The following is a 22,424-nucleotide window of genomic DNA, read 5'->3' on the forward strand; positions in this document are numbered from 1 at the left end:
TGCATTACGTTCACACAGTTATGGACCTGTGTATAGTAGATGCTTAACCCAATGCCTGCCAAGACCTGAAAATCTAAACCTTAGCATACCAAAATGAGAACAAGAAAATAAGATTTGCATATTCTCCCACTGGTGGCTGCAAGACAACACATATGTTTCAAATGTAACTTCTTTTTCTCAATAAAAACAAGATAAAAATAGATATTTGTTGAAATGGTTTAAAACACCATTTAAATTTTAACACATAATGCCAGTCAAATGTGGATGGTTATGAGTTAGAAATTTTGTTGAGTCCAGGGCAGTCAAAAGGTAAAAATTGATGGAAAGTATGTCAATCAAATTCATAAATCAACATAAAGGAATTAACCTTTGTTCTAATACTTTTTATGGTTCAGCTATATTAAAGCTACATATTGCTTTAGAAAAGATACAAGTACAACACTACAACAATAACACAACAGAAAGTTCTGTATTTAAGTGCATACATTACGGTGTTATTACTCAAATAAAGACACTATTTTCCAAACTTCTGGTATCTGAAGACCTGAACTACTATTTAATTAAACTTTTCCAAGAGTCAAATTTAGGCAGTCAACATTGTATACACAGGATCATTCCAAGCAGATATCCACTAAGTCGTAGGTTTAATGAGCTAGTAAAAAATCAACCAGGGTAACTAGTGTACCACCTACACATCATTTTATACACCCTTTACGGTACATGCCTCACCTTTTGAAAAACACTGCCCAAAGCAAATCCAATGTAAGACTTTTTAAACAGTATATCCTAGTAAACAAAATTATGTTCACAAAATTAGTTTCTTGCATATGTGCATAAATAAACCTAAATCTCTTGCATATAAAAAATATTCAACTAAAACAACTTATAGGTTCTCTTCCACCCCAAGCATCCTTGGAAACACATCATTGTATCTGAGTCCGATCTTGTCTGGATGATAGAAAGCAACTGTAGTAAGTGGATAGCACTGGTCTGCAGCTGCACGCAATCCTCTAGAGCATCACTTACATATCCCATCTTGAACGATACCTTCTAAATTCTCTACACCTCTGTATGGCACACTTGTCCTGTGGGTTCTGATGGGCTAACAGACCTCTAACTGTTAAACTGCTCTTCTTTCCTTGTTCTCTTTATATGTATCTTCAAGGGACAACAGAAGCAGAAGTAGTTTGTAAACATCTAGAAGCAAATTGCCAAATTACTACAGATTGCTATCAATGCAAAAAACGGGAATTAGGATGCATTTTCAGAAGAATAAATTATACATTCTAAATATTATCTACTGATATTCTATATCCTAAATATATATATAATTAACATATATTATTACTCATCTATTTATAAAGATCTACTGAAGACTACCAATCACTTAATACACATAAGACCCAAATTTTCTACCTGAAAAAACTGAAGTGTTTCCAAATAGATGTACCTAAAAAATAAATAATCCTTTTTTTTCCCCTCACTCTGTTGCCCAGGCTGGAGTGCAGTGGCACAATCTCAGTTCACTGCAACCTCCACCTCCATCCTCCAATCGTTCAAGCAATTCTCTTGTCTCAGCCTCCCAAGTAGCTGGGATTACAGGCATCTGCCACCACGCCTGGCTAATTTTTGTATTTTTAGTAGAGATGGGGTTTCACCATGTTGGCCAGGCTGGTCTCAAACTCCTGACCTCAGGGGATCCGCCCACCTCGGCCTCCCAAAGTGCTGGGATTATAGGCATAAGCCACCCCGCCTAGACAAAAAATCTTTTAAGCTTAGACATTTATTGAAAGTGATCTTCTAACTCTTAACAACTGCTCAATTACAAGATTATACAACTAAAAACACTAAATACTTGTAGTAAAAATACCTGACTTTTATGAGCACCTTCCAAGAATGGCTAACAGAACTCTCCAGGCAAGTATCCTAGATCTGGAATACCAAGGGTCCTAGGATTCCTCACACAGGACTCACTATGTCCATATTCCCCTTCCCTAAAGAGGTATTCTGCTCACCCAAATCTCTGAAGATAACTTTGACAGGGAGGTATCTTCTTCCCCAGCTCTTCAGATAAAGTTCAAATAATATAAATGATGGTTGTAACAGAGTTGACTATAATGAATGATGCCATGTTTTGTCTCAATGCAAAGCTCTTTGGTCATTTCTACTTGTTCTATCATTCAGATAAATATACGGAAAGGAAAATCCAAATAATTTAACTTGAACTATTGTCCTTATTTACAGTTAGTGAGTCACGGAAAGTCTACTAGTCAAAAGTAAAGTAAGCCTAATCTATTACAATGTAAAGAACTGCCTACTTCTCGTGCAAAGGACATTTGCCTGGGTCCTAAACTTAATTTTTGGAAAAAAAAAAAAAAAAAAAAACAGATAATTCCATTTACAGGGGCATGGATGAATAACAAAAGTTGGTATTCCTGTAAATTAAGATGAAATGTGAAGAGAAGAAAGAGCTTTCACTTACTTGCTCGAAGGACTGAAGGTGTGACCTCAATTTCACTTGTTGCTTGGTAAGGATGAAAGGCTGAGACACTGTTGGTGCCAAGCTCACTACCAAATATCTCTGGGCTCTGGGTACCCGTTGAACTGGCACTGGTGCCATCACCTCCATGATGTGGATCCTGCTCATCAAACACTGCTACCAGCTAGAAATGAAAGGTAAATGTGCACTTAAATATAAAGGCACTTAATTTACTACCAAAATTTTGTACTATTTTGACATAATTCTATAGTGCAAAACTACTGATATAAATGACCCTAGAATGGTAAGTTTTAGGAAGAAAAACCTCAAAGAAACAGTCTTTCCCTAAATTTTGATGCTTTACTTGTATAATTCTAAGTCGTACATTTCATATTCAAAAGTCTATGGGTAAAAAATAATAAAATTCTTTGCTATCACAGCATGCTAAGTCAGGGACAGATACAAATCTTTAAAATATAGGATATATATTTAAATGGAAAAGAAAAATGCAAAAGAGTGTGTGTATATATATGAGTATACATATATATCTGTGTGTGAGTGTGTGTATGTGTATACACACATGGTATGAACTACTATTCACATAAAAAGGGGATATTAAAAACTAAACATGTATCTTCTCATTTGTGCATAAGACACACGCTAAAGACAAACTGTTGTACAAATATTTATTCTAGTTAGTAGATTTGTTTCTCTTTAGCAATTCTCACTCTATTACACCCACACACACACAAACACACACCAAGAATGAACAAAAGAGTGCAAATATTTTTGATAATGAAAGCAGATGTTTTCACAGAAACAGAAGTTACAGAGAAGAAAAAGCTAGAATAAACTGGTGTTCAGAATGGAATCCAGGACATCAGTATGAGCTCAGTTTTTGTTTGTTTGTTTTGTTTTGAGATGGAGACTTGCTGAGACGCCCAGGCTGGAATGCAACCACATGATTTTGGCTCACTGCAACCGCCACTTCTTGGGTTCAAGTGATTCTTCTGCCTCAGCCTCCCAAGTAGCTGGGATTACAGGTGTATGCCACCACACCCGGATAATTTTTGTATTTTTGGTAGAGACAGGGTTTCAACATATTGGCCAGGCCAGTCTCAAACTTCTGACCTCAAGTGATCTGCCCATCTCAGCCTCCCAAAGTGCTGGGATTACAGGCATGAGCCACTGCTCCCAGCCAAACTCACAGTTTTTATAAGTACATAGTTAGGTAAATACACAGACAAATGGGTAAGTATACCAACAACTGTTAATGAATGTCTGAGTATACAGAGTTCCCAGCTCTGTCCACACAGAGATCCTAGAAACAGTGGCATCCCCAGTGCCACTGAGCACATCTAGTATCCCGATCATGGTTTCTAATACCATTCTCCAGTTAATGAACAAGGGCTCCTTGACAAACGGTTGATTTCAGGGCTGTGGTCAGGGAAACACATGATAAGCCTGGAATACCTTGTGATGTCAAAAAGTAAGGGGTACTCAAAAATGATGAAGGCACATCAAAGGGAAGCAGGTGTCAACCTGAAGGGGCTCCCAATGGACAAAGCTGGGACAACTTACAAACTAAAGAAATCATACTGGCATTGGATCATTATCCAAAGAATAAACTAAAATCCATGTGTCCATAATATAAATATTTGAACAAATAAATGGTAGAGAATAAACAGCTGTTCTCTGCTATAGCATTCCAAATAATACATAGAAGGAATGATGGCAACAGAAATCATCATTAGGCAACCTCCACAGTAAAAATTGTTCAGGTAAAATCTACTAATGGATGCTAACATTAATGGGTGTGAATATGATGATAGATGGCATATTTGCATAGCTCAGAATGTCTCCCCAGAAGAGTCATTTTGACTAAAAAGCAAAACAGCAATATCATTGAAGTGGAGAAACTTGGCAGCCACTGCTGTACCCAGGTTAACATCATTCATAGTAAGATGTAGCAATATCACGTACCATCTGATAAAATGCACTGGGAAGTATATAACATTACTTTTGTGGTATTCTTGCCAAAAATGTATAACTTCCATCTAATCGTGAGGAAACATCAGACAAACAGAAATTGAGGGATATTCTGAAATACAAATAAGGCTCTCCAAAAGTATCAAGGGTCATGAAAGTAAAAGAAAGAATGAGGAGAATAAGGAAATTGTGCAAACTGGAGGAGTCTGAGAAAGAATGAGAACTACATGCAGTGGGAGGATAGAAAAAGGGCATTAGTGAAAAAATAGGCACAATTCTAATGAGCTCTGATTAGTTGACAGTACTGACTCAGTGTGAGTTTCTTACTTTTGATAATTGTTCTATGATTATGTAAAATGTTAACATTAGGGATAGATGAAGCGTATATGGAAATACTCTTTCCATAAAACCAACTTTTCTGAAGTATAAAATTATTTCAAATTAAGTTTTAAATGTTATATTTTAAAAAGCTATAAAAATAAAAAAATAACTCTATGTCTTCTTATAACTAATACAGTTCTTAGGATGCTAATATACTTCTTCTTGTAAGTCCCAAAGAGTAGGGAGGCACCGTAGCTCATGCCTGTAATCCCAGCACTTTGGGAGGCCAAGGTGGGTGGATCACCTGAGGTCACAACTATGAGACCAGCCTGCCCAACATGGTGAAATCCTGTCTCTACTAAAAATACAAAGATTAGCAGGGCGTAGTGTTGCATGCCTGTAATCCCAGCTACTCGGGAGGCTGAGGCAGGAGAACTGCTTGAACCCAGAAGGCGGAGGTTGCAGTGAGCCAAGATCCTGCCACTGTACTCCAGCCTGGGAAACAGTGCAAGACTCCATCTCAAAAAAAATAAATAAAATAGAAAATATACCCCAAAGAGTAAAAAACTTCTAAGGATCCACAATGGCTGTCACCTTGGAGAGTCACCCTTCAATCCCACACCTAGCAACTCCGCTTAGCCTTCCAAGAAAAGAACCATGACTGGAACCAAAACAAACCCCTCCCCTGCCTCCAGTCCAAGCTTTTTCAAGGCCAATACTTGTCTCAGGTAAAAAACAGAAATGTGAATATACAGAATATGAGTAGGACTCATAATTACAGTCCTCCTTTTATAAATGGCTTTGTCATTTTGAACAAATGCTATTTCCATGAACATTTATATATCATCGATCCATTTACGACACAACAAAGAAAACCATTGTACAGTCACAAAGACAGACAGGAAGCTCAGAAACCTGCTGACGTATAGATAGAATCAGCTGATTAAACAATCTGGAAGAACCACAGCAGGGTTCATACCGTACCAAGGTACCTGGTATGAAGAAATCACAGTAGGATGAATAATTGGGCTACTCAACCTTATAATGAACAACATAAATGGGAAAAGAAGTCCTTAATATTTACAAAAAATGGAAAGGTATGCATATGTATACACCAAATTATCCATATATAGTAAAATCAGTTTGTTTATCTGACAGTGACTGGCAAGTGTCTGCCTGTATTAGAGGCACAGGCATGCCACTAGATTAGGGGTCAATTGGCAAACTTTTCCTGAAAAGAATAAGACAGTAAATATTTTTGGAGCTGTGGTCCATACTGTCTCTTTCATAACAACTCTACTCACCAATTATAGTATGAACGAGTACCAGTAGACAATACAAAAACAAATGACTGTGACTACATTTAAATAAAACTTTATTTATAAAATAAACGGGCCAAATTCGGTCCATGGTCCCTAGTTTGACAACCCAGTCCAAGTATAATGCCCATCTTTCTAGTAACACGCAATTTTAGTTTCAGTTTGAACAATGAAACTAAAAGTCAAGGTACCTTTGTAGCCCCAAAAAAGTAAAAATACTCATTTCAAGCTCTGCATGAGGATTTTGGATTGCTACACTTGATTTTAATATCATCATACTTTTCATAAGGTGTGTGGCTTAATATGCATTTTCAAGATATTAAGTTTTGACATTTTGGTACTTAATTGGAAGCAAATGAAATTCATGTTTTGTTATTAACTTTTCACAATGATGTGTTCTCTCAAGAATCGAGTCCTTTCTGCAAACTGAAAATGGAGATTGAAAATTACAAAGAACGAGTCTTTAAATGCCACACATGATGGAAGAGCTTCTACATATATATTAATTTCAATAATTATCTCCAACATTTTTAGAAAACATTATAGAATCACAGTTGGTGCCAATAACATACAATTCTACAGCTTTCTTTTAAACCAAAATTTAAGTGCCAGGTGAAATAATTTTGTGTTAAATTGAGAAAGATATATAATTTTAGAAAATCTACTCTAAAAGAATACATATAGTAACACAGCGCAAAAAAAAAAAAAATCACAGGGGAACCTTCACAAAAAAACACTGCATATTAAAAATCTCTATCATGCCCTTCAAAAAGTAAAGGAAAACTCTTTTAAATTTGTGAAATGTTACTCAAATTCTAATTTAACAGATGGAATCTTTACTGCTGTCCACAAAGTAGATCATTTTGAAAGTTTATTTTTTCCTTGCAATAATTATTAGTCTCTCTTCTGTTCCATTCATCTATCAAGTCTCTATGAGAAAAGACAGGCAGAATTTGAATAACACCTACAATAGCCCAAGTATAAAAAATCTCTAAACATTGTCACCCACTTTCCCCTACCTCAGGACAAGTCACTTTAACTATGAAACATCAGAACCCCCCAACAGAAAACCTGTTATAGAAACATCACACAGAAATGCTTATAAAACCCTTGGATCTAGGGAATCCCTTTAATAGGTAAAATTACGGCCTGAAAGCCCACAACTGCATGTAGCAAAGTGGCTAACAGCAATAGAGAATCAGAGAAAGCTACATTCAAAGTCAGCTCTGACCTTATTTTTGGGGTAGCTGTCGGTAAATCCAGTGGCCTCTCTAACATCTCCAAACCTTACTCTCATTTGGAAAAGAGGATGGTGGTTGTGGGTAGACAGAATAATGGTCTCCCCAAAGTTATCCATGCCCAAACTCCTGGAACTAGTGAATGTTACCTTCTATGGCAAAAGGGACTTTGCAGACCAATGGAGTTTAAGAACCTTAAAATGGAAAGGTTATCCTTCATTATCCAGGTAGAGCCCCATCTAATTACGTAAGTCTGGAAAAATGGAGAGCCAGACCCGGCTGTGGCCAGAGAGAGACGCGATGATGGCCAGAGAAATACTACACTGTCCACCTTGAAGATGAACAAAGGGAGTCATGAGCCAAGGAATGTGAGCAGCATTTAGAAGACAAGGACAGGGATTCTCCCCTAGAGCCTCGAGAAAGGAGCATGGTTAACACGTTGATTTTACAGCATTCTGACCCATGTCAGCCTTTTACCAAGCAGAACTGTCAGGTAAGGAATTTGCATTGTTTTCAGCCACTTATTCCTGCTCTGCCAGATGTGGGACAAATAGAGAGATAAGGTATACAACTCCCAGAACACAATATGCACGTTTACTATGAGCTTTTATTAAATTATGTTGTAATGGTTGATAAATACATTCTACTTTTGTGAATATGAGAATCAGTTTCAAGAGTAAAGAAAACTGATGCAAAGCTCAATCGCTGTGTCTTGGATCTACACGGGAATAGTAAGGGAAAAAAGAACAAGGAAAGAAGACGACATGCTAGAAAATGCACGTTCAACATAGATATGGCCACAAAATGAAGAGCTTCCACAGATGCTCTACATCCTCCTCTAGAGGGCCCCACAGAAATACAAAGACATTTTTATTATTTCACTTAACAGGAAGCAAAGCTGAGGCTCAGAGAGATGAATCTGACTACCATATAAATAAATACAGAATAAATTTGAGACAGGAAATCAGGTCAAAGATCCTATTTTCTCCAAATCTTCCTGCTCTGGAGCATCTAACATATTCACAGCACAGGCAGCCTACAAACTAAGATCATCTGAAGGCCTTTGAATAGGATTCTGTTCATTTTTGATTAACCAAAGGTAATAACCTGCCTTTACCAAATTAATGCAATTTTGATGACACCACTTAAAATTTTTCTGAACATATCGGAGGGTAACAAAGATCATCACAGACAATTCCATGCTGCTGATGCCATCACTCAGTCTTAAACAGAGGGCTTAAAAGGATCAGAACTTGCAGATTCTACCCTCATACAGGAAAATGAAAGCTGATTTAAGCCAAGTCTAAGTGAAATCTCAAAGACCTCTAGGTTCAAACTCCACACACCCTGAGAAGCCATTTTATTGTGACACCCTGTGAGCAATCTCTCACTTTCCATTGCTTTCTTCATGTATAAGCTAAACATATCCAGGGGAAGTCAATTATGATGGGTGTCATTGGATACTCAATGTGAATATTTAGAATTGTTTCACTATTAAATAAAGACTTTTATTTCTTTTAAAAAGGCATCATATTTTGGCCCTGGATAAAGCACAAAACATGTTGGAGAATACTAGAAACAAGAATAAACCTGAAGATGCCTCCATGACTCTCTCTTCACCTAAGAAACATGAGCAGCCTCCATGAGTCAAGTCAGATCCAGCGGCTTAATCGACAAGAAGCACAACACAGAAAGTGCATGTATGAGAGACAGTAGGCAGATGTCATGGGCAGATGTGCCTATAAAGAAGAAATATGACAGAAGAAAACAAAGAAAATTCAGCAGATATGGGAGAACTAGAGTACAATGCAATAAATTTCAAAAAATTAAAAATAAAACTAAAGGAGTTGGAGATACACACAATTTTTAAGTTTGAAGCGAGGCTGTTCCATGATGTATAATTCTAAACTACCATTAATTCAAAAATCACTTTTCCTGTCCATAGTTTATTAAATTATAGATTTCTATAATTAGGATCATACCTACCAATACATTTAAATTCTTCTGTCCTTTCACTCAAGGATGTCCCAAAAAATTATAAATTAGATCAAGTATTTGAGCTTCTGAATTCCCCTTTATCTATTGCTTATTTTTTTTTAAAGATTTCATTTACACTTGTCTCCCATAAAGCACACTTGATAACCTGTGGCACTTACATAAAAGAAAAACTAACCAAACACTAACATGCTTGTGTAGATTATCATAGTATATTATCCAGCATAAGAAGGGAGTTAAATAAGATCAATCTTTAATAGAGCCATTTATAAGATCAATCTTTAATAGAGCCATTTATAAGATCAATCTTTAATAGAGCCATTTCCGACAAAATATCACGCAGGAGAGGGCAGGACATTCCCGCTGCCTCCTGAACAAGTCAGGAGGCCACCACCATCATAAGCTTCTATCTGTCAATCGCCAAAGGGAGACCGGTCCCACAAGAGCTAATGCCATCCTTTGAGAAGAAAGTATTTCTTGAACACTCATGCCTAATAGAGATATTCCACTCCATCTGGAAACCACAGAGAAAGATATTCACCTATGATACTCTCTAGCCCTGATGCTTACATTTTGGAGCTGAAATTTAATTCTGTTGTCCCTCAGGATGACACAGTCTATCACCCACTGAGCCTTCCGACTAATTAGATTCCCAATTTAGGACTTATGTTCAACTAATGCCTTGAGTATGTCAACCACAAACCACAATGAAAATATGCAAATTTGTATAGCCATCAGCTAGTTGACCCACCTGCCAAATATAATATAAATCCCTCTTGCTCTACTCTCTATCACAAGTGCCACTGTTACACTGGTACCCACCCATGAGGTTGCAACTACATTACACTACTGCTTAAGTAGTAATGAAAAGTAGGATAGCACAGTAAGACAGAACAAAATAATTCTGAAATGCACTAATCATACAGATAGGTTGACTCCAAACTGGAGGAAGTGGCATGAGTTGTGATTTTATCATGAACACATGCAGTTTTCCCTCAAAGAGAACATGGTAAGACTGGCAAATGGGCAAGATGAATAATCTCAGAAGCAAATGCAATGATGTAGTAACTAATTATTATGTAGACACAACAAAAAAGGAAACTAAAAATCAATTTGTAAGCTTTCTGATGACTGAATTTACTTTAATGACACAGAGACAATACTAAATCCTTAATCATTCTCTGAGCCTTGCTTGCTAGTATGGTTCATTAAAAACTCATTTAAATAGAGCTAGTGTTTAACTGGACGAGTAAGCAAAAGGATATGTTTGGACCAATGATGTTTTGTAATCATAGTAATACAAACTACACCAATAAAAACTCACTACCGAACAAGAATCTCAAGCTTGCCATTGGAAAACCTTAAATCTTATGTATGCAAGATTAACTCTGTGCTTCATCAGCATTTTAAGAAGTGTATATACTGTCTGATGAAAAAAACCCAAAACTTAGGAAGGCACTCTAAAATACCATTAGCACATTAAAGACTAGCGAATGTTCCTACCGGCAAAGCCAAGAACGGCCAAGTGTGGGTAGAAACCTGTCTCAGGCTCTAGCCCCATGGTTTGCGATATTAGAGCAGTTTCTCACCTATGGGTATATGTTCCAGCCTTGCCATTCTGCCAATCTTCCAACATATCTAAGAGGGAGTAACATGGAAACAGGGGTCAACAGCATGGTGTTCTAATCTGTGAACAATTTGGCTTGACAACTCATATGTTTACGTGTATCCAGAAATGTCTGCATTAACAAATGATGAATAAGAGAATTCCTCAATGGTAACTCTTTAAATTAACAACATAGTCTGGATACTAGGGATTTTGCTTAAAAGAAAAAAAAAAAAAGGATTTTTGGTTTTCTTTGTTTTTTTTGTTTTTGTTTTTTGTTTTTTTGAGACAAAGTCTTGCTCTGTTGCCTAGACTGGAGTGCAGTGGTGCGATTGCTACTCATTGCAACCTCTGCCTCCTGGGTTCAAACAACTCTCCTGCTTCAGCTTCCTGAGTAGCTGGGATTACAGGAGCTTGCCACCATGCCCAAACAATTTTTGTATTTTTAGTAGTGACAAGGTTTCACCATGTTAGTCAGGATGGTCTCGAACTCCTGACCTCAACTGATCTACCCTCCTTGGCCTCTCAAAGTGCTGGGATTACAGGCGTGAGCCTCTGCGCCCAGCCAAAAGATTTTTATTAATCAAAAGTCTGCCAGGCATGGTGGGTCATGCCTGTAATTCCAGCACTTTGTGAGGCAGAGGCAGGTAGATCATGAGGTCAAGAGATGGAGACCATCCTGGACAACATGGTGAAACCTTGTCTCTACTAAAAATACAAAAATTAGCTAGGCATGGTAGCATGCACCTGTAGTCCCAGCTACTCAGGAGGCTGAGGCAGGAGAATCGCTTGAACCTGGGAGGTGAAGGTTGCAATGGGCCGAGATCATGCCACTGCACTTCAGCCTGGTGGCAGAGCGAGACTCCATCTAAATTTAACAAAAAAGGCCGGGCGCGGTGGCTCAAGCCTGTAATCCCAGCACTTTGGGAGGCCGAGACGGGCGGATCACAAGGTCAGGAGATCGAGACCATCCTGGTTAACATGGTGAAACCCCGTCTCTACTAAAAATACAAAAAACTAGCCGGGCGAGGTGGCGGGTGCCTGTAGTCCCAGCTACTCGGGAGAATGGCGTAAACCCAGGAGGCGGAGCTTGCAGTGAGCTCAGATCTGGCCACTGCACTCCAGCCTGGGCGACAGAGCGAGACTCCGTCTCAAAAAAAAAAAAAAAAAAAAAAAAATCCAACATCATGTAGGAAATAGACAGTTCTCAATGAGATAAACCAAAATCTCTCTCTCTTTCTCTCATACACAGACACACACACAGCCTCTCTAAACTGTAATTAAAAGATAACGACCACCAAAACCCACAGCACCAATCAAAATGTTAAACATTACTGAGCAAGCAAGTGGGGGTGAAATACTTTCCACCTTCTTCCTACTCTCCACAAGCCACCACTCCCTTCACTCCCAGGCATAAGTCACATCCTGAAGTCTCCCAAGTCCCTAAGCTGTAATAGTCCCAGGGCATGAAAAGCTGCCAATGTGAATGCACATCCCAGAAACACAGCAGGACAGTTACCACCAGGCAGGAGCATGCCCTGCTCTCCTGCTCCTCTGAATGTCTGCCTCCACTGGTGAGTCCATGAAAGCAGAGCTGAGATCCTTAGTTAGGAAGGCCCTTTCCTTCTAGGCTTTCCTCTTCAGCTAGCTGGATATACTAAACCAGGGCCTGGTTCCATGGATGGGAAGACCTTGTCTCCACACCCATACACCACCCTCAAACCCTCCTCCAGCAGTGCCACCAGCAAGTTACGAATGTCTAGCTGCAAGGAAAGTAAGAGTCCCACTTAAGCCACAACCATCTTCTACCAACTTATACCATTGAGCTCCCTGTTACAGTTCATATCCAGTGTCGTCAGAAACACGGGTAATTCAATCTCTGTCTATCATCAAGTAACACCATCTCACAGAACCGAGACATTCCCTCTCTGGGCTTCCTCAACCCATCACTCATTCCATTGTTGAACTAGCAAAAAAATGACTCATCACTAAAATGTCTTGCCATTCAAATCTGGTAAACTTTATACTTTATTTTTTGGCAATCAGTAGTGGAAAACTTTTCATTCTAAAATAGAAACTTGAAGGATCACTTCCTTAGTCCTAAATTTTGCAAATTATATTTAAAATGAGAAGCACTAGAAAAGAAAACTTGGCTGTGGCTTTGGCCAATCAATCAGAACTGGGAAGCAGTTAAGCAATTTGCACAAAGTCACGGAAAACTTCTCCACACAATATTAGGTCTAGAGATGATGCAGCAGGGGTCAGCACATTACCAGCCCTGGCATTTAAAGACAAGATGGTATTTCCAACTCTAAGAACTAGCCTTGTTTCCAAGGCAACCTGCCCTTTGTATAGGGGACTCACTTGGGAGTTTGTAATCCCTTTACCTGCTGACTTCACAATTTGAACAAGACCCTCAGCGATAACTTAGCTTCCATCTAAAAGCATCACAAGAAAAACTGAGAGCAGTTTAACTACTTTAAAGGAATAAAGGAATTCAGATGATTCTATTAAGACATGGGCTGGAGTGGGGAGGGTAGAGAAGAAAAAAGTGATTCAGAAAAAAAGAAGAAAGTAGAACTAGGAGTTGCTGCTTAACAGTGATTTATTTTCAAATTAAGATATATCAAGCCCACTATTTTCTGTTCACTTCAAGTTCTGAATGAAAGTCCAGGTGAAAATGACACACAATGAAAACCTCGAATTCATTCTGACACCACAAGCCAATATTAGCAAAAGATCAAAGTTCAATAAATTTGTTTTGTAAAATGTAAGGCTAATGTTACAGTACAAAATGACTTTCAGTTTAATTTGCATGCAAAAAGGAAGGGTGTGATTTTTAAATATCCACCCAGGGGCACAAATGAAAAACTTCATTTTCTGACTCCTTTTTTGCTACTCTCATTATTTCAACACCTTCTACAAAGGAGAGATAACGGTGTCCTTGACATTAGCCTAAATTATCTTCAGTATGCAACACAATACTGATTAAATTAGGCTCATTTTAATCAACTGGCAGGTTTATTCAAAAACTAACTAAATAACAAAATTATTTTTATCAACTCTTCATTAGTATAACCTGTTTAGCAATATTTTTAAAAAACTGAACACAGAATAAATACTAATTGTGTGCCGATCTTTTCACCCCCATATTTGACAGGTAAAAGAAATAACTTGCAAGTTAAACATTTCCCCCAATCCACAAATTGCTTTAATACTGAAATTTAATGCCAATCTTCTGGAAGGTAAATACTAGTGCCATCTAATGGACTTAGTCAAGCACAAAGAGTTTAGAAATTTTAAGTTTTAAAGAAAATCTATTCTGAGGAAAGCCAAAGCCTCTACTTGCCTTCATTTGCTTCCCAAGACAACATCCACACAAGCGAACCCAGAATAATGGAGATGGAGACACTTTATCCTGTGGTTTGCCAGGAACGCCACTCATTCTACTACCATGAGGTTGCTAATCATGAATGAGCTCTCCAGGATGAGTCAGCCTCAAAGAAACAACTCACCAGCTGCATGGCCCTAGGTAACTTCTTCATTTCTCTGGGTTCAGTAGTGATAGGGATTTTTGGATTTTTTTTTTTGTCCCATAAATTTCATTTGATTATGACAAAGTACTTAGGATGTTTCCTGTAAGTAGCAAGTTTTTAAGAAATGTTATTAATATTTGAGAAAGTTTCAAGAGACTGAGGTAATCAAGAGGGGAAGAGGAAAGACAACTAAGCTAAGCCATATAGACTTTATGGTGAAAACTGTGGGGTGTCATTAACACACAGCAGTTTAATTTGCATTCATTCTGCACAAGGTTTCAAGGGGTATAGAGAAGGACTAGGAGGGTAAACAACGGTAGCTCATCACTCCAATAATGAAGAAGTCATGAGGGCCAAGGCTAATGGAAAGGTGGTGAAAAGACAATCAGGATGTATAATTATTCAAATGCACAATGGAGACTTATTTATAAGGACTTGGTATGTGGTGGATGGGTGCCATTATGAAGGAAGAGGACAGATTTTAGGTGTCTAGGTTTGTGATTTGGGTGGTTGGGCAGAGGACAGGCACAAGGACAAACAAAGACAAAAGATGATGCATGCAGTTAGAAGGAAAACTATCACATGCTCTCACCCAATTCCTGGGACACAATTGGAGATGGGATCCATGGTATAAAAAAGAGTTCAAGGCTAACTACTTGTAGCTGGGTGCCGTCCACATGTAGGTACAATTGACGCCACAGGTTTTATCCAATCTGAATGTGGATCACGCATGGAAATCAGAACCAAAACCTGGGTAACAGCTAAGATTGCAGGTTCCTCTTCCCTTCCTCCAAACCACTTTCAAAGGATTTTGAGAACTGACTAAATATAAATAAAATCAAGGAAACAGGGTTTCACAAAACTAGAAAGAAAAGTAGCATGGAATAGTTGGATCGGCAGTACTCAACACCACAAGGCGGCCCATGAGCTCTTTCTCTAACAAGCACACACGTGCACTATTACCCCAGCGCTACTAAACAGGTGACCCCTGAACAATGCAGGAGTTGGATCAGCAGTACGCAACACCACAAGGCGGCCCATGAGCTCTTTCTCTAACAAGGACACATGTGGATTATCATCCCGGTGTTACTAAACAAGTGACCTTAGAACAATGCAGAGACGCAAATACTCAGTCAAAATCTGAGTATAATTTTTGACTCCCCAAGAACTTAACTACCAAAGCCTACTGTTGACTGGAAGCCTAACCACTATCATGAAACAGTTAACACCTATTTTATATGTATTCCACACTGAATTCTTACAATAAAGTAAACCTAGAGCAATGAAAATGTTATTAAGAAAATCATAAGGAAAAGTATACTACATTTTTTACTATCTTTTTTTTTTTTTTGGAGATGGAGTCTCATTCTGTCACCCAGGCTAGAGTGCAGTGGTGCAATCTTGGCTCACTACAACTTCCACCTCCCAGGTTCAAGCCAATTCCCCTGCCTCAGCCTCCTGAGAAGCTGGGATTACAGGTGTGCACGACCAAGCCCAGCTAATTTTTGTATTTTTAGTAGAGACAGGGTTTTGCCATGTTGACCAGGCTGGTCTCAAACTCCTGACCTCAAGTGATCCTCCTGCCTCAGCCTCCCAAAGTGCTGGGATTACAGGCCTAACCCACCATGCCTGGCAGAAAATATATTTAATAATCATTAAGTGGAAGTGGACCATCATAAAGGTCTTCATCGTCATCATCTTCACAAGGAAGAAGAGGGGGGGTTGGTCTTGCTGTCTCAGGGGTGGCAGAGGCAGAAGAGGTAGAGAAGGTGGAAAGGGAGGCAGGAGAGACAGGCACCTCTGTGTAACTTTACAGCAATACATCACAATTTCTGACTTGTGTTTTTATTTCTCTAAAAATATTTCTATACAATACCAACCCTTCTTCCACTGCTCCATTTAATTACAGTGTACATATCAAAGACGTGTCCATGTTATAAAAGAAGTCATAAATAGTCTTGAATAATCAGAACCCTTCTGTCAGATGGCGTAATTTCAGTTTTCTGGCACTGCTTCGTCTCTGTCTTCTTCCTCATGATCAGGCACTGGTTCAGAAATACTCATCTCCATCAAGTTATTTTCTATTAACTCCTAAGCTGTGGTATCTATGAACCCCTGAATTTATCTGAGACTGATATCTTGAAGTCCTTCATCCCCCATTTTCTTGGCCATTTCCACAATCTCTTTAATGATTTCCTTGACTGCCTTTGTTGTCAATTTTGTGAAGTCATTCACAATATCTGGACACAGTTGTCTCCAGCAAGAATTTGTTATTTGTGGTTTACTGGCTTTCACGGTATTTCTATCACAAGGAAAGCATCTTCATTGGTAATTCTTCCAGACTACCAGTGTTCTATCAGTGTTCATAATAATGTTCTATCAGTGTTCCCTTCCTTAGTAATGACCATCCTTTCCAAGGGTATTGTGTGTAATGAGCCTTATGGGTCCAAATTAGAGCCGTTGTGTTTGAGGCAACTAGACTACTTCAACACCTTGAACTCCTGGGGTTCTGGGTAGCCAGGGGCATTGGTCAATATCAAAAGAACTTTAAAAGGCGACAGTCCCTTACTGGCAAGGTACTTCCTGTCTTCAGGAACAAAGTATCAACAGAACAATCTGGAAGAGTGTTCCCAGTGTCCAGGCCTTTATGCTGTGCAATCAAAAGATTGGCAGCTGGTGTTTATCTTTTTCTTTCAAGGCTCAGGGGTCAGCAGCTTTGTAGATGAGGGCAGTCCTGTCTGCTCAATAAAATTGGGTTAGCCTATCTCTTCTGGACTTAAATCCTAGTGCTTGATCCTTTTCCCTACTAATAAATATCTTTTTTTGGTATTTTTTCCAGCACTTTTCTCTGCATTAAAATCGTGTTTTCGCAGACACTCTTTCTCCTCAATGATTTTGCATCTGGAAACTCGTCTGCTGCCTCTTGGTTGGCAGAAGTTATTATATACTTCTGTTAGCTGAACATTTTTTTAAGCCAAGCCTCTTTAAAAAAGTATCAAACCATCCTTTGCTGGCATTAAATTCTCCAGCTTTAAATCCTTCACCTTCTTGTTGCTTTAACTTGCCATATAATGACATTACTTTTTCTCAAAACATATTAGTCAATAGGTGCTTTTCCTTTAACCATCCTGCATCCACATAAAAGCCACATTTTCAATATGAGATAAAAAGGTATTTCACAAAAGTACAAGGTTTTCGTGCCTGCTGGCATACCTGCAGCAACGGCTTCATGAATTTCCCTTCCTGTTTTTCATAATGGTCCCTACACTGGATTCATTTATCTTGACATGGTGGGCAACTGTAGCAGCTGCAGACTTCAATCTATGGTACATATCAACTCTTTGTTGTAATGTCATGACTTTTCTCTTCTTTTTTGGGAGCATTTCCAGCATCACCAGTGGCACTTCATATGGGTCCCCTGGTGTTACTCAAGGTTTACAGTTTCATATTAAACATGATGAAAAATGCATGAGAACCAAGAGCAATTACTTTTTATTGTGATATACAATTTCCTGGAAGGACAAGTTGCTCACAAGGAGATGATGAGCACCACACTGCACCTTAAGCAGACAAGTGCAACACTCAAGCTCATTGCAAGTAACAACAGGAGGGAGGCTATATTACTGCAGTAGTGCAGTCTGTGCTATAGTTAATTTTATGCAGTTATGATTTAATACTGCATCTTTATGGTTACTTACATTTCTCTCAACTGCTAGTGGCACCATGTAAGCTCTGTGTATGTGTACGTTTTGATAAATTTTAACTTCTTATAATAGATTTTTGTGTATTTTATAGAAATGACAGGATAGCTATATTTTACACATTCATGACATATATTTTTACATTTTTTTCCTTATCTCGCTACATAGTTCATCTAAAAGTTTTAATATGCCAAATCTCCAAAAAATTTTCCAATATGCTTAGTGAAAAAGATCCATTTATATGTACACACAAGCAGTTCAAACACAAGTTGTTCAAGGGTCAACTATACTTTTGTAACTATTATTTCTGAGTAGACAACTTTGCACCAGCTTATAAGGCTAGGCTCATCATGTGTTTTATTTATATTTATTCTTTTGTTCACACCATGTGCCCGCTATGTGCCACATGGTGTGAACTGTGTGAAGTGCTGCTTATAGAACATTTTGTTAATCTAATAAAGCTACAAATGAACTTTCTCCATAAAAACACGCACAGAGGTGTTTCGTTCTGGATATACTTTTGGCAGATTCATAGTTCCTTGCTCTATGAGAAATTAAAAGAAAAAATACATTTTCTAACATTCACTTAAATATCAATAAGCATTTCCTCAATTCTATTATATCACTCTGACACTACAAAGTTACATATCAGCAGAGTGTGAATTTCTTTTGAATATCTTCTAACTCTATTTTTACACTGAAATATCTCTTCCAGTTCTACTCCATTTTTCTACTTTATGATACAGTCGTGTCACTTAACGACAGGGATGTGTTCTGAGCAATAAATGGTTAGGTGATTTCATTGTTGTGTGAACGTCATAGAGTATATTACATAAACCTGAAGGTATAGCCTATTACACACCTAAGCTATTATGTTACAGCCTATTTGCTCCTAGGATACAAACCTGTACAAGATGTCACTGTACTGAATGCCCTATGCAACTGAAACATAGTGGTAAGTATTTGTATATCTAATCGTATCTAACCAAAGAAAAAGTACAATAAGAATATGGGATTATAATCTTATGGGACCATCATCCTATATGCAATGCAATACTGACCAAAATACTGTTATTCAGTGAATGACTGTATAAATGTTCAAAGGCAGAACCTAAAAATAAGCAATGTTTTAAGTACAGCTGGACATAAAGATGGGAGCAATAGACACTGAACACTACTAGAAGAGGGAGGAAGGGAAAAGGGCATGTACTGAAAAACTACCTACTGGGTACTATGCTTACTACCTGGGTGGTGGCATCATCCATATGCCAAACCTCAACATAACACAATATACCCATTTAACAAACCTGCACATGCGTCTCCTGAATGCAGAATAAAAGTTGAAAATATTTTTTTAAAAAAGCAATATTCAATCACTCTATATCAACTATAAAAGAATTATAACATGAGAATATAAAACATTTGATTACAACAGGGTGCGGTGGCTCACACCTGTAATCCCAGAACTTTGGGGGGCCAAGGCGGGCAGATCGCTTGAGCTCAGGAGTTTGTGACCAGCCTGGCCAACATGGTGGAAACCCGTCTCTCCTAAAAAATAAAAAAATTAGCCGGGCGTGGTGATGCATGCCTGTACTCCCAGCTACTCGGGAGGATGAGAGGAGAGTCGCTTGAACCTGGGAGGTGGAGGTTATAGTGAGCTGAGATCGCGCCACTGCACTCCAGCCTGGGCGACAGAGCAAGACTCCATCTCAAAAAAAAATAAAAATAAAAAATAAATATATACGTATATCTATATGTATATGTACATATATGTATAGCTATATGTCTATGTACATATATATATGATTGCAGCAACAGTAGCAATCATAGTGATATTAACGGTACTAGCTAGCATTTTTTACCAATACTGTGACTTTGGCCTTTTATATATTATTTCTTTTCATTCATAAAATATAAAGACTGCTAATACCATACCCATTTCAAGCCCAAGGAAACTGAAAATCTAGAGGGTTTAGTTACTTGGCTATGGTCTGCCATCATTTCTAAGAGTCAGAACTCTCCAGGCACACCTGAAGCAAACGGTTTTGAGCAGACCCTGGCAGTGTCCAGCACTCACCCACATCAGAGCCAACAAGCAGAGGGGTCATTCAAGGATGGTCACATCAAGGAAAAAGAGAGCCCCAAGTTTCCATGTAAAGCAAGACGACAAAGAGAACTACTGTCAAGAGAGACTACTGGCCAGGCGTGGTGGCTCACACCTCTAATCCCAGCATTTTCGGAGGCCGAGGTGGGTGAATTACTTGAGGTCAGGAATTCAAGATCAGCCTGGGCAACATGGTGAAACTCCATCTCTACTAAAAATACAAAAATTAGCCAGGTGTGATGGTACACACCTGTAATCTGTAATCCCAGCTACTCGGGAGGCGGAGGTTGCAGTGAGCCGAGATCGCACCACAGCACTGCAGCCTAGGTGACAGTGAGACTCCACTCAAAAAAAAAAAAAAAAAGAAAAAAATACAACCAGACTACTGAGCCAAAAGTACAGTTACTCCTTGGATTAACACCATTTGCTCTAAACATCTACATCCACTAGAAATGGCAAAACAGTCCTTTGTAATTCTATTTTTGGCACAAATATTTCAGCTCTAGAAAGCATTCAGTAGGTCGGTAGCAGATAATAAACACCCCCATTTCCACGAAAGGCTGCACTTCAATTTCCACATAGCCAACAGGTTAACTTTCGGAGGCAGACCTACTTGTAAGGCAATGAGTATCAGTGTGAGGAGGTCTTGAGACCCAGAAGGAATGTGAATGCTGTGGAAATGCAGACAGGAGTCCGTCTGGGTCAAGTCAATGGAAAGAATTGAGTTCCACTCCAAAGGATGGGTGTGCCTCTCAGGCTGAAGAGCAGCAGGAGAAATTTGAGGGGGCAGCCCTAGAGGTCAGAAGACAGACATTCAAATCCACACATTTTCACTGACTAGTGGGTGACACTGAATGGGTCATATGAGCTCTCAGTGCCTCAGTTTCTGTTCGTCTAATAAATGAAGAGGGCTACAATGCCAACCACAGGAAGTTGCCATAAACTTCCGAGGTCATTATGAGCAAATGTGCCTGTATATGCAGACAGTAAACAAAATCACAGGCACAAAGCAAGTGAGCCCAAGGTCCAGCGGCTGGAGAACAGTGGGGGCAGCAGTTGATGTTACTGTTGCTATCCTTAGAATCATCCTATTTTAGGGCCAAGCATGGTGGCTCACACCTGTAATCCTAGCACTTTGGGAGGCAGAGGCTGGGGGATCACTTGAGGTCAGGAATTCAAGACTAGTCTGGCCAATATGGCAAAACCATGTCTCTATTAAAAAATACAAAAATTAGCCAAGCAGGGTGGTGCATGCCTGTAATCCCAGCTTCTCCGGAGGCTGAGGCAGGGGAATTGCTTGAACCTGGGAGGCAGAGGTTGCAGTGAGCCAAGATCACGCCACTGCACTCCAGCCTGGGCAACAAAGCAAGACCTTGTCTCAAAAAATATGAATCATCCTATTTTGTTTATCATGCAGACAAATTGTAGTCCTGAGCAGGATACCCAGGGCTTAAGAATAATATTAAGAGCAACAAAAAAAATATGTAACAATCTACATAAAATTCTGTATAAGTAGCTGCTCTGAATATTCCTACATTTTAATCCCAATAGGTCTTGAGGAAGTATATTGGCATGGTAGAAGGAGGAAGAGATTAGGAGAATGGAAAGAAGAAATTCTTCTAACACATTAGCAAAAAATGTTAAGTACTGGGAAAAGATCAAAGGGCTTATCGCCATCAGAGAATGCTGTCTTGGTGTGCCTGAAAATCCCCCATCTAAGACACAAAGGGAAACAGGGAAATTGAAACGGATACCAGACACTTCATGCAATGGGACGAGAATATTCTAGCATCTTCCATGACCAAGAAGAGTAACACAAATTAAAACAGAGCAATATTAAAGTAAGCCAGGTTTGGGGGTTTTGTTTCGTTTTGTTTTGTTTTGTTTTGTTTTTAGAGAGTCTCACTCTGTCGCCCGGGCTGGAGTGCAGCGGCGCAATCTCGGCTCACTGCAACCTCCGTCTCCCAGGCTCAAGTGATTCTCCTGACTCAGCCTCCTGAGTAGCTGGGATTACAGGCGTACACCACTAACACCTGGCTAATTTTTGTATTTTTAGTAGAGACAGGGTTTCACCATGTTAGCCAGGCTGGTCTTGAACTCCTGACATCAGGTGGTCCATCAGCCTCAGCCTCCCAA

General features: G+C 39.0%; 1 protein-coding gene across 50 annotated transcripts in view; it reads right to left on the reverse strand.

Moving 5' to 3' along the window:
• Positions 1-22,424, reverse strand: part of PARD3 (par-3 family cell polarity regulator) — a 717,956-nt gene that overhangs the window by 410,929 nt on the left and 284,603 nt on the right. For all 50 annotated transcript variants that reach the window (XM_028826180.2, XM_077946211.1, XM_028826181.2 and 47 more), the window contains one exon: positions 2,483-2,663. In XM_028826180.2, coding sequence (XP_028682013.1) covers positions 2,483-2,663 — 181 coding nt within the window. The remainder of the gene's footprint in view (positions 1-2,482; positions 2,664-22,424) is intronic.

Source organism: Macaca mulatta, chromosome 9 (genome assembly GCF_049350105.2).
Source record: "Macaca mulatta isolate MMU2019108-1 chromosome 9, T2T-MMU8v2.0, whole genome shotgun sequence".
NCBI lineage: Eukaryota > Metazoa > Chordata > Mammalia > Primates > Cercopithecidae > Macaca > Macaca mulatta.